The following is a 17,981-nucleotide window of genomic DNA, read 5'->3' on the forward strand; positions in this document are numbered from 1 at the left end:
ATCTCAGATAATCTCAAGTTCAACTGCTTTGAATATATTTTTACGAAGACTGACTAACAGTTTGCTTAAAAGCTCTTAAACACAAGGAGTAAATGATCTGAAAACTCATTTCTTACGAACAATTCCTGTGAAGAAGCTGGACTTCATGTGCTTACAAATCAATCAATCAATCAATCACACAGTGGTTTATAGATGAGTTTCCTGAGGCTTCTCAAAACTGCGTGTGAAAGAAGATGGGATTTCTCACAATGAATAATTTAAACATTCCTTTTGACCAACTTATATTAATCCCTAGGGAAAAAAAAAGAAGTTAATTCAAAGAGAGTTGATTACTTAACCCTTGAAATTAAATGTCTTCTGATATTAAAAAAAAAAAAGGCTAATACTAGCAAAAATGCAGCCAAACATAAAAGTTCATGAAAATTATACATTAAATCTGCTTCTTATTAACTTCTGCAAATGTTTCCACCAGCACCTTACTCCTGAAGAAAATGAATATGCACAAAGAGCTTCCACAACTTCCGGAAAACTACTTCTCCATGTGCACCATTCAGTGAGGCACGCTGAACATAAAAAAGTTTTCCTTGTGACAGAAGATAAGTTGGGTACAATTAAAGATGGAAAAATTGAACAAATTAAGTACAAATTCAAAAGAGAGTAAAAAAAGTCACTGCTGCTTGTTTAATAAGAATTCGGGAACTCAAAAAGGGCTGAAATGTGATTTTAGCAGCATTGAAAATGTAAAATCTGAGAAACCACAGGGAAAGTACCAGAGCAAGAGGTGTGGCAGGCAGAGAGGAGACTAAGCACAAGGAAAGAGCTGGAAGCATCTAAATGTGTCTTATACAGGCAAAGCCCAGCCAGTGGCTGCCAAGGGATGACTTACATAAGGCGGATGAGGCAGCGTTGTGTGCCACCTCGTGTTTTCTCTGGGATCCACATTTTGGAGCAATGACGTTTTGTCCTCGGGTACCCAGCCGCAGCAGGAGGATGAGTTCTTGTTCTCTTTCTGTTCTCACCGATCCAAATTTAGCATCGGTCACTGTGACAGAGCAGCTACTAGACGTGCACAGGAGTGAATGAAATAACTGAGATGTCCTAGCACTGTCACCTTGCCTTGCTCCATGGCCTGATTTTATGACAGGACAGCAGGAATTGTGTCGGAGGAGGTGCTGCAGCAGCCACACCACGGCCTGCAGCCCCAAGTGCCTGCGGATGCCCTTGCTGTGCAGTTTGTGGCGACCGACAGCAGAACTCCAAGTATTGTCTAAACTGAAGCAACCAACACAAGGGCTTCCCATCTGCCAAGGGTCAGCAAGTCACACTGCACTAGTGCACATGCTGTGTGCAACAAGGCGAGTGTGAGAGCACAATGCATCAGGTGCTCATTTTGACATCCACCGAAGCAGCATGTTAAACATCATAATCCCCAAATGATGGGCATCTGACAAGCACAGGTGCAAGAACCTTCCCAAGCCCTAATAATGAGTGCTGCAGACCTGCCTCAAAACTGCAAGCTCTAATTCCCACCATGTGCTGTTGTTGGTCCACAGATACTCTGTTCACCAGGCTAAACTGTTTACTAGGAATCAGAACTTCACCCAAACCTGAGTTCCCTGCCATACAAGTGTCGTTACTTCTTTAAATTGGGACTTTGGCTAAAGGACTTGAGCCTGAAGAGCTCCTACAGGGATAAAAAATTAACTTAGGAAGAGTATTCTTGTCAGCTCTGGGGCTGAAGTAACCCCTTTGCAGCTCATCTGTTTCAGAGGTGCCACTAGAACAGACTCTTTGTTTCTACCTGGGGTGCAGAGGAGAACCTCAAAAATCCTAAAATAGCACTCTATTTTAGTCAGCGTGATTAAAGCACTCAGACTGGTGCTTTTCTTTTGGGATCAGTGGCTCAAGGCAGGAAGCATCCAGGGATATTTTAAAAGACCTTTCTGTACAGAAGTGTTATTTTCTGAAAGCAAAGAACAATGGTCTCAGTACACAGACAGAAATGTGCAGTAGCTGAAGCGAAAGCAAAAGTTGGCTGGCTGCATAAAAATGTCAGTTTATTTGCTAAACCAGAATCCTAGAGAAAAGTCTTGCTTTTAATATTTTAGCGATTCCTCTTCTGTCAGGTACCATGGCTAAGCTATTTCTTATGCCATGTTAAGTCAATTATGCAGCCTAATAGTGCAATTAGCCACCTGCAGCACAAGCCCTCCCCAGCAGCTGAGCAGCGGTGCTTTGCTACAGCATGCTGTCCTGCAGCCAGGCACACACCCCCCATCTCCTGTTCTTCCTGCGCTCACAAGCTGGTTTGGAAAATGACAGGGCACTGGCAACGTGGGTCAAATGTTTATCTGGCTTTGGAATTTGTGCAGATGACTCAGGGGCTTCTACTGAGGTGATGCCAGCCGCCACCGACTGCACCAAAAGCTCCTCCAAGCTTGCAAAAGGCAAGAACGTGCCTTTGGAGTCGTTAGCGCGCAGTGCCTACAGCAACGTGACCAGTCTGGCCCTACGATTTTGGATGCTACCACCATTGGATACTCTTTAGCAATCATAGTATTTCTGCAAGAGCACGTACCCAGAAAGGATACTCTGGCAGAGGAAGCACACCAGTATTATAAAACGGCGTGTGTTGGTGTGGTTACACCGGATGGGATGATCCGGTCCAATATCTACTGCTGGAACTATGAGGTCTTGCCATCCCACCTCTGCCAGCACCATACTGCTGCTGCTTCCTTTAAGTTCTGGTGTTAAGCAGATGCTTCTCAGATCCAGCCCGACTCAGATTAACCCAGAAGTAGACATGGCAGAAGATAGCTTTCTGCTGGACTTGTGAGCTGAATTGGCACATGTGAGGGTCTGAGTCCAGCAAATGTTAAAGCTGGCGTAAGGGTGAAAGGTGACCAGTTAGCAAGATCTTCCGGTCTAAGTTTGAAAAAGCTCTGCCAGCTCTTGATTCCTTTAAGTATCTTACCATTATTGATGGAGTATAAACAAAAATACTGGAAAACAATCTGTCAGCACAGCCCACACAGCCCAGTCCTTTGAGATGAGAATTGCTGAAGGCACGAGGAGACTAACCAGTCCCTAAGGAAAGGAATGAGGTGAACACTCTGGAAACAGTACTGCTCCGTGTGTATATGGGGTATTTCAATGATCTCAAAGGAAAACACACTGACTAAGGTTATAGAACTTGAAACTTGGTCTGAAAAATGCGTGTCAAAATGGCTGTGCATGAATATTTCATAATCATTGATTCCAACTTCAAAATAAAGCTGCCTGTAAAGAATCTTTTTCCAATTCATTCTGGGGTTGACTTTTCTGTCTTGCACATCACTGCAATAAAGACCTTGCAGTGGAAATCCAGAGAACACATTTGTCAATAACATATAAATTTGAAGAGATTCCTGTTCACTGTGCTACAGATGTACTCGCTTTGCAGTGCTACATCTGGCAAATGCTCATTTCAAGCAGCAAGTGAAGAGACAGGGCACTGAACAAACACAAGGCAGCAGGAACTATCCACTATTTCAAACCAGAAATGCACTGAGGAGTCTAGAATTATTCAAACGGAACAAAAGACAACAATGTTGTTGGTATTACATTCTGCCTATCATAAGACACACAATACACAGCAATGCAATAGCCAGAAGAAGAGGAACCAACCTCTGTGCTGAGCAGTAGAGAGATGGAAAATATCCCCTTTCAGCATCAGAGGCTGCAACATACTTATCTACAATCCCTTCAGCATGTGCTGCCTCCAGGTGTGCTGCTCAGCTCCACCTCCACTGCCCTCCCATAGATTACGTGCCTGTAGGAACCAGACCCTTTCAGAGGGATCCCCAAGTGCATGCTTCTTTTCAGGTGATGCCACTTCGAAGTGACATTTTACAGGCTCCAAAGAAACCCTAAATATCACTCACTGGACCCTTCAGTCTGGCCACATGCCATAGCTGGGGCTGCCCAACATCCATGTGACACCTAGACTGCAATAAAACAGTTAGAAAAGATGGCTCAATAACATACAGTTCGTAGTTTTGATCTTCTGTCTCTTGCTGCACTGACAGCTCCTCCAAAGTTGCATCAATATCCAGCTGATTCGTCTCCAGCTGCCGTAGCAACGTCTCCCTCTGAAGAAAGGAAAACAAGCTGGGTCTGAGCAGGAAGGGTCATTGTAACAGATCTCTGTGTGCTCACAGGGTGCAGCGAGATCTTGTGTCACCACTCTACCCGCAGCAATGCATTAAACAGGAGCTTTGGTCCCTCTCACGGTGTTCGGTTTAAATACAGAAGCACAAAGGGAAGCTGAAGCAGTAGCAAAAGTATGTTAATCCAGAAAGTCTGTGTGTAAGAAAGTAATTTGTTCTGTGAGCTATGCTCAACCATAAATCAATAACGTGTGATTTCCAGACACAGCATTGCCAATTGCATTTGGAGAACAGTATCCACTCCTGTGGAGAACAGTTGTGCAACCCATTCATTCTGATCTTTTATTTTTTGCTGTGCTGAAGAAGTCCCGCTGTGAGTAGGACCCAGTTGATGCAAAACCTCACAATAATTTTCCTTTTACTGTCAGGGTAGATGAGTGAGCACAACCTGTCAACTCAGTAAAATTTTAGAAGTCACTGCCCCTCTGCCGTCAGCTGCTGCCCCACAGATGGGGGACAGACACCACAGTCCATTTCAAACACACAATAAAGTGAGTTGGCTTCACTAACGTAACACAGGGTAGCCTAATTCAGTCCTTCCCTTTCCACATTTCCAACTGAATCCAAGCAAAAATCTCAGCTGAGGGGGAAGTGCTGGATTAAAAGGCTCCAAAACAATTGCAAATGGCCATGGGACACTCCTCCCGATAGCCCGGATGGCAACAAGAAGGGATCAGTAACCACACACACCATGCCGAGACTGCATGGGCACAGCCGGCTCCTAAGGCTCACCCGCAGTGGATCCAGCACCAGCCTCCTCACCCGTCTGCCCAGCAGACCCAGCTCTGGGGTGCCCCCAGCCGCAGGGCTAACAGTGTCCATTTCCACAGAAACATGATTCAGGATCCCCTGGCCAAGACTAGAACTGTCTGTGGCCCCGACCCGCCCCACGGGACAACCCAGGCCCCAGAGCTCAGACGCAGCCGCTGTCACACAGCTGGGCACTGGCAATGGCCAGGCTCCCGCCACCAGCCCCCGCCTGAGCAAGGGGCACGCAAGTCAATTTACACACTGAATTCTGGAGTCAAAAGTCACGACGCTTGGTGCCTGAAAGCGTCTGTCCTCCCTCTCCCCCTGCCTACACACTAGACGGCACAGGCAGCCGGGACAGCCTGTGCCGAGACATGTCCAACAGCTCAGGGCACTGCACAGTGCCCGCTGAAGCAGGGTCCACCAGTGCCATGGGCCAAGCTGCTTCACCGTCCCGACAGGAGGAGACAGAAGAGAAACACCAGGTTTCCTCCAAACTACAAAGGTTTTTGCTTTCATAACTGCCTTATCCTCAATGTACTTTTAAGCTTTCTACTATGACAAGTATTTTTGAAGTTTAGCATCAATAACCATGGTGAATTTTTAATTCCATGTTTGACAACACATATGCTCACTGCAGAAAGATCCCATTAGAATAAAAAGCACAAAAGGAAATCTACTACATAATTTACAGAATAAAATCCCTATGGAAAGACAAACATTTGGATAAAGCAGTGGCATTCAATAACCATGTGCATATACTATTGACAATATAGTTTCATAGGTGTGACAACTTTGAAACTATCAAGAAAGCATACAAATGTAAAGAGCAAGTAACTCATCTGCCTTATATAAACCAGACCACACTACTCTGTCCGAGGGAGTAGACAGGGCACAGCTTGAACCCTCCATGGAGCAGCCTGATTTATATCAAATTCTACCATGACTGAAATCAGCAAGGCTTTAGTAAATCTTTTTTTGTATTATAAGACAGGTGATTCATAGCAGTTGATAACCTTTAAACACGCTAATTTACTGGAAGATACATTCTTCCTTGAAATTTAAGAGCTTCTATGATCATTTAAGCTAATTTACTGCTTCCAAGGGATTTAGATTCTTCATTTTTACCTCTGCCATTGTGTTAAGAGCTTGGAGTGATCCATATTTCCTTTGCTAGGTAATTTTTATTCATCATATTCATAAGCTCTATGCAGATGGAAACTTGACTTCAATTAACATGTATACAAAGAATTATGAAGTCATTAGTTAACTTGAATTCCCTTTAATGTGATAACAGACAAGAAAGTTTCAGCAAAACACACCATACATATTTAAACTTGCTACACTAACAGAAGTACCAGTAAAGATTTTAGAGTTCAAATGCTAGATTTTAGAGTTCAAGACTCAAGAAATTCAAGATTTTAAAAGCAATAGGTTTTATCCTTATGTTATTCATACAGCATGAGACAAAAAAGAGCAAGTTTTCTGCTTCTTTATCCTCAATTTCCTAAGATGAGTGAAATAAATGCTGAGCAAATTACCTGAATAAACAGAGACAGAAGGGACACTGCTCTCCAACGCTTACCTTAGGCACTTAGGTAATGGCTTTTATTAAACAAGTGGTTTGCCTTTCCTCATACTTTGGCACAGACATATACCAGAGTTTTATTTATTTCAATTTTCACAGATCACAGTGAATTAAGAACTTAGATTTAATTAAGAGATACTTGCGTTGAATTTTGTAAAATATAACAACGGACTTCCAAATACTTAAAAAATAAATTCTATTTTACCATGCTGGTATTAAAATATGAAAGAAACAGCTTATTTTTAGCAATGACCCAAAAGAAGGGAATAAATCATGTGCTACAGACCAAGGCTTTGGCTGAACGCCACTTTCAAGTGCTTCCTGGGAAAAGGCAATTTCAGCCGTCTGCAGAATTTTGTCTCCTTCCAGCACAGCATCTGAAGGCCTGGTTGACCTGATCACATTTGTGCATTATGTGGGCCACCAGCAATACCTACAGCTAAACTGCATTCTCAGGTTTGACAATCCTTCCCCTGGAAAGGAACTGATAAATAATTGAAGCGCCTGGGCTGCTAGAGGGAATGTGCTCTATACCGAGGGTATGAATTTCAGCCACTGCTTTCTTCATGAAAGATGCATGAACGTAAGCTGAACACAGAAATATGCAACTTAAAACCAATGCACTGAACACCAATTCTGCTAAAGGACAGCCTGGAATCTCACATACAGCTGAACAACTCTTCCCCTTGAGAACTGTGGGAGGCTGGGCCGAGGAACACAGAGAAACCTCAGAGGTCGACTGGGACTGATTAAATCATATGTGCATTTAATAACTGGTAGCATTCCTCTCCTTTAACTCTGCTTTGCTCCAAAGCACCAAGGAAATTACTCCTTTCTGGAGCCTGTCACTGGCAAATCTCTCTGAAGGTATAAGCAGGAATTAAGTCTAGCTGTGATTTTCCTACAAACTTTAACTAGTTGTTAATCAGGCCCAGTGGGGCCAGCCCTTGCTCCCTTGCTCCCCATGCGCTCAAAAGCAAGACTCCAGGAGCAGCAAAACACCCAGAGCAACCCAGCAGCAGCTACTGCAGAGCTCTTCTAATAAACCCATGGCACAAATGCAAGCAGCATTGAAGAAACTAAGCACAGCACATCTTGGCTGAAGTTTGACATCAAGTAAAGCCCCAAAATCTGGGTGGAAGCAATCAAAAACTTCCAAATTTGCAGTGTCACCTGCCTCGGCACAAAACAGCAAGGCCAGGGATCTCCTGCATGCCAGAGGGAAATGAAACAAGCCATCTCCACATTGGATCCTATGCTGTGTTTTTTATTAGAATGCACACAAAAGCACCTGCCTGCAATCCCTGTATGAGGACAGAACTGCAGAAATTAGTTTGGGCATTGCTGGTTTAAAGGAAAAGCCAGGCAGCTATGATCTGATCACTCTCTCCTTGAATGACAGGCACACGACAACCTCCTCAACTGCTATCTTCTGTGTTGCGGTACAAGAACAGAGCAAACGTATTTAAAAGCATGGTTTACATGTACTCATCCAAATCTCCCCTTGCACATTTTGGGAACTAAACTGTAATGAGAAGTCTCTTCCAGTTTGTTTCTGCAGTGATGAATTATTGAATTACATTTCATGAAAAACACAGGATTTGGGAGTTTTAATTACGTGGCACCTGCACCTTTTGGACTACTTCTAGTGGCATGCTGAGCCCACTGAGCAGGAGAACAAATATGGGCTGGTCACCCCATTTCCCTCACCTCTCCTAAGCAACCATCACTGGAATCTCCAAACAACTAAAGGTTGTATCAGATTTACTTTTTCTATTTCCCTAAAGACCAAGATTTGTCCAAGTAGTTCTCTGGCTTTGGGGACAATTACTTATCTAAGTGTCCTAATTGCTTTCAGTCTCAGATTAACAGATCATGCTTACTTATACACCACAGATTTAAATGAAAGGTCCCCTAAGATTCACATCCTAAAGCTGCTTCCAAGCAAACCCAACACTGTATGTTTCAGTATTTCCTGCTTATAACCACAGCTAGGGAAATCATTGCATGTACTGACTATTAACAGTATCATCATGAGCAGCTTTTGGAAACAAAACTGGCAGGAAGGTCATCTTTGTCTCTTATCTATTTGAGAAAAAAAAGGAGAGATCTACAAAACAAACAAAAGTAACCTGAGAACTAATTATTCTGCATGATTTCCACAAGACATCACTTTACCAGGGGAGCTGAGGTTATAAAACCAAACATTTAACCAACACCATGCTGGTAGATTTCAATCTTCTCCACTGAGCAGCAAGTTGGGTTTATATCTCAGATTTCTACAACTTCCTCCTCCAAAGTTTATTGTTTGACTTGTTTTACTGGGCTTTTTTGCATTCAATTTTCTTATCCTGGTTCTTTCTGCTCTGCAGCCCGAGGACATGGTAACATCCACTAATACATCCAAGCTTCTTCTGAACTAGCATTTCAGAAAAATACACACAGACATTTCAATTACTGGTGAAAGATAATCAAGATCAACTGCCTGGTTTTTTTCCATCCAGTAGAAAACAATGATACAACATCATATGTACCCTCAAAAAGTGTAGAGTATTGATCCCAAAGGACTCCTGTATGATCAGCCCGAAAGGTCCTCTTCTAAAGGACCACAGCTGAGAATTCCACCCTTCCATGCCCAGTCAGCCTTTGCCTTCCACTCAGTCCACCCAAGAAGCCTCAATTATGAAGGAAGTATGAGACTCTGATCTATGTGCACCGGATCCAAGCAGATCAGTTACCATTAGGGCAAAGACTTTCAGCTGTTCTGTTCATGACCAACTCTCTTCTCATATGAGTTCTAACTGAACAGAATTTAAATACAAAGTTTAACAAAAGTGCATATGTAACTGACTTGGTAACTACACCACTGGATGCAGTTTTCTTGACAGTGTTATTCATCACCTTGGAGCCTTTCTCTAGAGGAAAGAGGAACACAGCAGAGAAGAGTCCTCTCACAAGCAGAGACACGTTTAAGTCCCAGGCACTGATATACTAACATACTTTTGCTATAACAACTCTAATGAAAACAAAAATCTCTCAGGATCCGTTAACAACAAAAGAAACCCCAAATACCAAATTCCCACCTTAGAGGCAGAGAAAATGAAATCTGTCCCACCCACCCAGCACATTAGGGAAATACCTTCTGTCTTACCTGGAGCTGCAAGAAGGGGATGTTGAAGAACTTGTGCAGGTACTTGAGGCCAAAGCTGTTCTTCATGGAAGACTCAGCATAGCGAAAATATGAGGAGCCAGGGGGCCTGTCTCAAACAGATAGGTAGAGAGAAGAAAACTGTACAAAGGACACGGACTGCATACACACAGAAGAGGCACTTGCTAAACTACATAACACGAATAATTCTCATTTACAAGCCAACCTCTCAATCCCCAAATGTAGGCTAGCAGGTCATTCTGCTAGGGACTCGTTATTTTGTTTACAGACAAAATGCACACTTTGTTCCTCCTGAAGGGTGGCAAAATGTGGCTGTTGTTGTGTTGCAGTGTCATGTGGCTGCCAGACTAAGAAATACTATGTCAGGACACTGGGCCACTGGTTTACTAAACCGGTAGTTTCACAGCTGTACAAGCTGTTCCGTTTCTCAGTGAAGGTTTTGCTTTAAAACCACAAAACAGGCCTACATAAGTCACACATTGAGATGAACTTGTAAAAAAATTATTACACTATGAATCAAGCCTTAAAACCGATACAACTTCTGTGTGCCTGACAAAGGCATAAACAAATAAGAGATTAGGAAAAAGAAAAAATGCCTTAAAAACATAAAACCACACAAAAAAGTACAATCTATTGAATCCTGACCAACAAATAGTATTTTATACTAAATAACAGAGCACCTCAGATCTCTGCATAAGGGATAATCTTGCCTGGTTGGCAAGGGAGGCGTGTGACTTGACTGTGCCCAGTAAATGCTGCGTGGGGATGCTCTCAGAGGAAGAGCAAGGAAGCCAGCTGCACTAGCTGGCTGGCTCTCTTGTAGCAGAATTATTTGGAGAACAGTTGTGTTGCAGAGAGAGGATTCTTTCACAAGACAAGGACTATCCAGAAAGCAGATGACTTCTTGGGAAAAGTACTTCTGAAAGGCACCTGCTGACAGGCACTCACTGTTTCCAGGAATATAGCTAACAATCTTCCCAGAACAGGCTCTGAGATCAAAGCGTCCATCATGTAAACTGAAGCTGCTGCATGAGACACTCGGAGCTATGCAAGCCCAAAAGCTAGCCACAGGGTCAGAGGATCAATGGGACGTGCATCTGAAACACGGCAGCAATATGATTATCTATGGTTGATGACAGAGAGTAGCCAAGGCCTGCTCCCTGCCTGGTGACTGTGGTGCCACCTTACCTGTTTAAATTGTCGATGAGGTCCCGCACATCGCCAGGCAGAATGACCCGGTGCTCCCCCATGTCTCGGTAATTCCCAAGCACACACACTGGAACGTGGGTCGGCACTTTAGGAAGCTCCCTCAGAATATAGTTAAATGTCCTTCACCATAGGAGAGAAAGAGATAAAGGCAGATGAGCGGGAAACATCATTCTGTGAGCAGCTTCATGCACAAGTCACAGAAAAACAAAAGCAAAGTAAGAAATTTTTGTCCAAAATACTTTCACAACTGTGGTTTCTTTGCCCCCCTCAGAGAAATGTATTAACTGTAAGTATATCTGTATCATTCTTTATTCAAAAACTACTTGACAAGTTCAATAATCCACTTCTACCAGCAGCTCACATCTCCTGCAGCAATATTTCCCTCACTCCTACAAAACTGTGTTGGGTCAGCAGAAGAAAAGGACTCCCTCCCTTCAGCTGTCAGCAAGCTCACTGACCCACACCAAACCTGTAAAACACAAGCTTAAATATAAAGCAGGAACTCTTACCACCTCCTCTTTCCACTCTGGCTTCCATACATCTCTCATCATCCTCAGCAGATGTGCAAAATGAACAACAGTTCATTATTTCTGTACATTAATGCAGCCCAGGGCCTCTGAATAATCCTTACTAATACAGTCTTCCTGGGAATTTCTCACTAGCATTCCCCCTTCCCTTGTGTTCTGGAGAGCAGGGGTTTGTAACATGCCCAGCATACTTTGCACCTGTGACAGCACTAATTATCAAGCCTCAGACAGCAGTATATCAGAAACTGCAGCACACAAGCCCACAGGGAGACTGCTTGTTTGAAACAAGCCCAGGAGGGGAGTATATTAAAAGACATGTCAGAAGATAAAGCTATTATTTTAAGAGATACAAGCTTGTTTCAACTCATTAGGCTGGTTATCAGCTCCAGAGTCCATCTGGGAATCAAGAGGTCTAGAAGTCATTTGTTTTCACTAAACAAGTGAGAATCACATGGTGCGTGCTGCTGAAGATGTCTTACCACTGTTTGGTGATGTCAAACATCATCACTACACCATTGCAGTTTTTATAGACATCCAGGAATTCTGCATCCAGAGCCATTTCTGACTCTGCCTGAGGAAATAAAGGCAAAGAAGCAGTAAATAACTGGATTCAATGTCAGGCTTGTACAGAGCACAGCTGATAGAGTAGTGAATAGGCGAACTTTCTAAAGTGACAGCCACTGTGGCTTTCACATCATCATCATTTAAGCAAGATACCTGGTGGTTCACAGCTTCCATTGCCCACAGGAGCAGGATGTGAAGCACCTGACAGTCTCTGAAAAAACCATGTCTGAGAGCAAATGCTAAAACCTGCCTCTGCCTCTTTCCCCTGTACCCCCAAATCCTGCGTTGACAAGATAACTCCATATAAGCTACAGGATGGAGGACAGAGGACACAGCTTCTATTACACCTCTTTGCCGACCCAAATATTGACTGTACTTCTAATGCTAAGCCAGGATGCAGTTTCTGCTGAGTTCCTTCTGTGCAGGGCTGAAAGTATTTGTTAGTACCTGATTTGCTATTCATCATTTAGATTCTGCATGCTACAAAGTACAGTACTGGTTACAACTCGACCTCCAAGGCTTCTGCTGCAATTTGGTGCCTATGGAACAATTCTCACTCATTTCCCAGGAATGGAAAACGCACCCACATTTGCAAAGGAAGAAGAAGCTGTGATATCTGTTCTCATAAAGGCTTTTTCCCATAGGAGAATGTTTTTAAAGAAAATTCTCCTAGTCTGACCGCACAGATTGAGCAGAACTGGCACCCTGGTGAAACAGGTACTGACCTGACCCGTCCCCAGGACAGAGTGCTCAGCTCTCTGCACACCAGTGATGCTGCCTTTCCCACCAATTTCAACAAAGCCATTATGGAGCGAGTACCAGAACACCCTCTGTGCACTGAGCCCCGAAGGGCACTGACGCAGAAGCAATAAAGCTCTTTAAGAGCTGCAGCACAGATCATGGGATCAAGGGCCTTTAAACTGAATTTTTCCTGAGGACATCTTTTGAAAGAAATGCCATGGAAGTGCACTGGCAGCCCAAATGTGGTTTGGGGAATGTGGTAGTACGGTCTCCCACACAGCACTTTGTTCTACAGCAGAAGATCCAAAGGAAACACATTTGTGCGAGAGTCTTGAGGAAGTCACTCTGTTCACTTTTATGTGCTAGGTAGCATTTCTATCACCCCTTCCTCCTCTATATTTCAAAGGGTGTTAAAAGGTAATTGTTAGTCGAGTGTTAAGGAGCAGCCAGAGAGCACGGCATCAAGTGACTTCTTCAGGACTCATAAGAAGTCCATTACAAAAGGACTTTCTGCCTGACCATGTGCAGGCAGGTACAAAGCTACCGGGTAAACATCCAGGGCACAGCCATTCCCAAAAGACAGAATGGAAAACAGCAGGGAATTGGGATGAGGGCAGGAACAGGGATAAAATGCACAGGTAAAAGAGTGAAGAGTGTCAGGGATCACACTGGCCCTCATCCGCCTGCCAGGCTGTCCTTAAAGCAGACACAAATACAGAACTTACTCTCCACAGACCAAAGGTGGACTAGAGGCCTCCTGCTAAGAGGCAGACATCTGCATTCAAGGTGACTCACCTCCTGAGGGTCATTTTCCAGTTTCAAACCATCTCCTCGTTTTTTGCATTTTCCTTAAAAAGAATTATAAAAAAAAAAAAAAAAAAAAAAAAGCATTACAGTGGGCAGAGAACTCCAGGATAGGTCTGGGCAGGACCACAGCATTTTGAACATGACCTTAAAGCAGATCCAACTTCTACTATAAGCATGAGGAATGAGGAGGGCTGGGACAGGCATGCCTCGCTGAGGAATACCAGCTACCCTGTTCAAGAATACCAGCTAGTCTAATTCAAAGATGAATAGGAAGAGAGTCTAGGGTAGTTTGAACCATGTTCTTCACAACATAAAGTCACAATGACTGGATAATACAGGGTTTGGTGCACTCCCTGACCACAGAGGGAAGCTGCTTTGTTGCGCTAGTGTTGAAGAAGCAAAAGATCACGGGGCTGCTATGACTTGAACTGCCCAACTACATACACAGCCCTCCTGAGAGATGCTATGATGTTGTTGTGCTATGTCACTGACCTGAAGCAAACAGTCTTGTAAATAAATGTGATCTCAGAGCCTGTCAGGTGCTTTGGGCTGACTTGTGACCAAAAAAAAGGGGCGGCAGGAGACTGTGAGAATTTAACAGCCAAAAGACAGACAGAACTCATACAAGGGGAAATCCAAGCAAAATCAAATAAACTGTGGCAAGGCGGCTGTGGAGAAATAGAGGAGAGACAGCCTACACGTGCATGAAAGGCCAGAGCCAGAGGGTCAGGTCTAGTCATCACCAGCGAAGGTGCAGAAAGGAGATCCTCCAGAGGCACCATCCAAAGCCACACGCTCCAGAGACATGCACACAAAAATAAGCTAGAGGGCAGGTAAAACTCTGATTAAGCTTACAGGAAAGTGCAAGAGGCAACAGGATAAACACTTGGAGAAGACACTAGGAAACCACTACAGAGACTTGCTCTGCAGTCCCACATTCACAATCCCATCTGGAAGAATCTACAGGTTTCTCTCCAACTCATCCACTTTCTCTAAGTCACATGCTAAAATACAGACCTTATACTTAAAAGGGCAGATCCTCTGAGACTTCTCCCTTTTCTTACAGCTTCAGTAAGCACTGGATAAGTTCACAAACTGACATTTAAAGCACCATTGGCATTTGACTCTGCACCCCCACAAAAGGAATCAGTGTTTTTAAACCTCAGGCTCCCTGAAAATTTTGTGTTACATCAGTTACACTGTAATTGTGTTTCCAAATCTTAAAGCTTGCACCCACAGCAGACAGAGAAGAAGACACCATGTATCTGTACCTAGGATTAGCAACATGGCAATCAGCTAAGGTGATTTTCTGGTGTAGACACTCAGCACTAAGGACCGCTTAGCAGTCTCAATATCCTTCACCTTGTGCTAAAGAAGTTTAGTATGAACATACCATGAAAAATCTGTCCTTGCGCCCCACGTATTGTTTAAACTATGTACAGCAGTTTCCAGAGTTTTATCAATGATGAGCACTGCACAATGAATAACCATGCAAGATCTGGAGTTATGTTTTAGATACCAAATACCTTCCAGATGTTACTGACAGTAATTAAGAACTGTACTCCTGAATTAACTTTGTTCAGGATTTTCCTAGTCTAAATAATGAGTTAACTAAACTGTAATGGCAGAGACTTGAAGTTCCTTCTCATAATTTCTAGAAATTCCCTGTGTCACCAATAACAGAACGTGTTGGCAGCTCAGATGCACCCACAAAAACCCTCCCATTGACTCTTTAAAAATGACTCTGCAACACTGGGGACAAAAATAGCTTCCACCAATTTTGCTGATTAACTTGGAGCAACTACTTGTAAAATTCATGGTTCTGCCAGACGCTGCATGTGAAACAAAGTGTTTCATTCTTTTTGTACACAGGTCAAGGATAAATAGTTATGAAATACATAGTTATTCATGCAAGTTGTAATGCTGCAGGATGTGGCAGAAGATTCCAGTCCCTACACCCTGACAGTGTGTCTGGTAGGTGCATCCGTCCACTGCTGCGAAATGTTTGCCTGCCTTGTGGCATCTTACTGTTGAAATCTGAAAGTAGCAGAAACATTAATCCTGATCCTTCCCCATTCGTGCATTGAGTTTCCCTGGAGGATCCAAGTATGGGCTCTGATTTTTCCCAGCACAACTGAAGGTGTGCAATGTCTAGGATGTACATGTCTTTTCCCACTTCAGTTAAATTCATTTCAAATCAATGGCATTCATGTGGCTTCTCTGAATATCAAACCATCACTACTTCTGCAGTTACTGCTAAATTATGCTTGGCATGACCTGAATGTCTAGGTATTAAAACAGAAGCCCAAGCAACCACAAATACTCTTTACAGTTCCTCCCATCCTAAGCAATCAAGGTGTCTTTCTAACCTGAACACTTTTACAACCAATGCTTTGAGACTGAATATATGACTCACATGCCTTCCCCTGCCTATGGCTTTATATGTGTATCAAGAGGAATGAGTAATATTCTTACATGATGCTCATCACTGCTGTAAAGGAGGTCATCTATAAAGGAGTAACAGAGCTGAAAAGCGCATGTGTGTACATATTCATGCACAGTGTCTATTTTTGGAACCAAAACTGCAGGATGAGCCAGATAAAGAAAAGATGTATGTAGTGAAAAGATGTAATTCAGCCTGTAAAGGCAAGTGCACAATGATGTGTTGTTATGTGAACGAGGTCCTGTGTTTAAGGTTGCACTGATATGTAATCTAGGAGCCTCAACTAGAAAGGGTCTTCATGTCGCTATTGCTCAGCTTCTCTACCTAGAACAATGACTGCTCCTTATTTACAGGCATAATAGCAACACTGAAACTAAATAACCTTGCAGCAGTGCCCCAAAGCCTGCACAACAGTTCCTACTGAACACCAGACGACTGGGTTTGTGGCCAGCACCTGAGGGCCTCTGCACCTCTATGCACCATTAGTTTTGTTGCAGGATAGCAAGGATTCAGCACAGCTTTCCAACAAATGCTCTCCACAGCATGAGGGAGATGCTTCTGTTCACCATTCAAAACCACACATCTAGAATATTTGCATCCCCAGCATTACCTAAATTATAACATCTGAAAATAACAGAAATATTAATTCTGATCTTTCCTCCTCCTTGTAGCACACTTTTGGGAGAGAGAGGGGTGAAGGGGAGGGAGAGGAAAGGAATCTCCAATATGAGCGAAAGAGTTTATGTTATTTTGGGGGCAACAGAAAAAAACATTATTTGATCCCTTCAGTTAGTGTATGGGAAAAGATGCAGGAACCAAAGCAACAGAAGTTACAAGACAGGAGATCTTCTAGAACTGTTCTTGAATCACCTGCATTCAAGCAGCTTCTTTGCATTCAGTTTCTGTTACAGCTTTATGACCTGCAGTAGTTACACAACTTGCTGCAAAGCCAGAAAGATGAGTCAGGACTGTGACTTTTGCTGAGGGATCTTTCCTATGTTCTATTAATTCCAAGGGCAGCAAAGGAGATGGTATTTACTACACACACCGCACAAAACTCAGTACAATCCATAGCTGGGGGCAAGCTCTACTTGTTAAGATTTTAACAAATGCCATCATTACACAAATGAGCCCTGCTGTCTGAGCAGGCCCAAGGAGAACACAGCAGGCGGCAGAGAAGTCCAGACTCCAGTGAGTCTGCACATTAAAAAAGAGAAATCCCAAAGGGTCAAGAAAAAGGTAAGAGGAGCAGTCAGTATAGCAGCTGCCATTTCCCCCTGCTTCAGCGCACTAACCAACCTCACGGGTTTTAAGCTTTCACAGAAAATCTCCCCGCCGTTCCAAATGAACATCTATGTGCTAAACAAACGGCACCGAGGCACCAGCCAGGCAGGGCCAACCAAGCTGCCTCTGGCATCCCTGAAACAGTCCGGAGGGAAAAATCAAAGCACACTGCTGAACTCACAAGGACGGGGAGGCACACCGTGGTAAGTGTGAGGAGAAACACCACTTAGTAAAACCACCTTTAACTTCAGTGCAAAAACGTACATGAAGTTTTTCAGGGTGCGACTTACTAAGTTTCCCCAAATCCTCCTGTGCACAGTCACACTGAGACACGAAGAATGGCAGCACTGCACAGCAGAGAAGAGGCTGAAGCTGCTTTACAAGACTAAAGTTGAAAACTGCAGTTTATGGATACGTCTTTTAGACAGGCCAACTACATCCCCACATCAGGCTTTCAATACATTGTCAAACACCTTAATTTAAATAGAGGTCTCCTAATTTTCTCCAACAAGGAACAGTTCTTCCAAAATGGGGAAACACTGGCAAAAAAAATTTAGCCTGGAAAACAATGTATGTTGAAATACACGTTCAGAATGTGCATTTTTTGGCAGTTTCAAATCCAGCCTGATAAATGCAGCATTATGCACGACTCTAAATATGCACATTAGCCAGGATCTGGTAGGCAAGGAAA

The 17,981-nt window shown here is 43.4% G+C and overlaps 1 protein-coding gene across 9 annotated transcripts in view; it reads right to left on the bottom strand.

The window, feature by feature from the left end:
• The window catches only part of RABL6 (RAB, member RAS oncogene family like 6), a 60,175-nt gene that overhangs the window by 25,737 nt on the left and 16,457 nt on the right, over window positions 1-17,981 (bottom strand). For 7 of the 9 annotated variants that reach the window (XM_074846718.1, XM_074846715.1, XM_074846716.1 and 4 more), the window contains 5 exons: window positions 13,552-13,604; window positions 11,931-12,022; window positions 10,904-11,044; window positions 9,698-9,803; window positions 4,027-4,130 (listed from right to left, as the gene is read on the bottom strand). In XM_074846718.1, the coding sequence (XP_074702819.1) occupies window positions 4,027-4,130; window positions 9,698-9,803; window positions 10,904-11,044; window positions 11,931-12,022; window positions 13,552-13,604 (496 nt within the window). The remainder of the gene's footprint in view (window positions 1-4,026; window positions 4,131-9,697; window positions 9,804-10,903; window positions 11,045-11,930; window positions 12,023-13,551; window positions 13,605-17,981) is intronic. The other 2 variants (XM_074846724.1, XM_074846723.1) reach the window with 1 other exon arrangement.

The sequence above is a fragment of the Strix aluco genome, chromosome 20 (genome assembly GCF_031877795.1).
Source record: "Strix aluco isolate bStrAlu1 chromosome 20, bStrAlu1.hap1, whole genome shotgun sequence".
In the NCBI taxonomy this organism is placed as follows: Eukaryota; Metazoa; Chordata; class Aves; order Strigiformes; family Strigidae; genus Strix; species Strix aluco.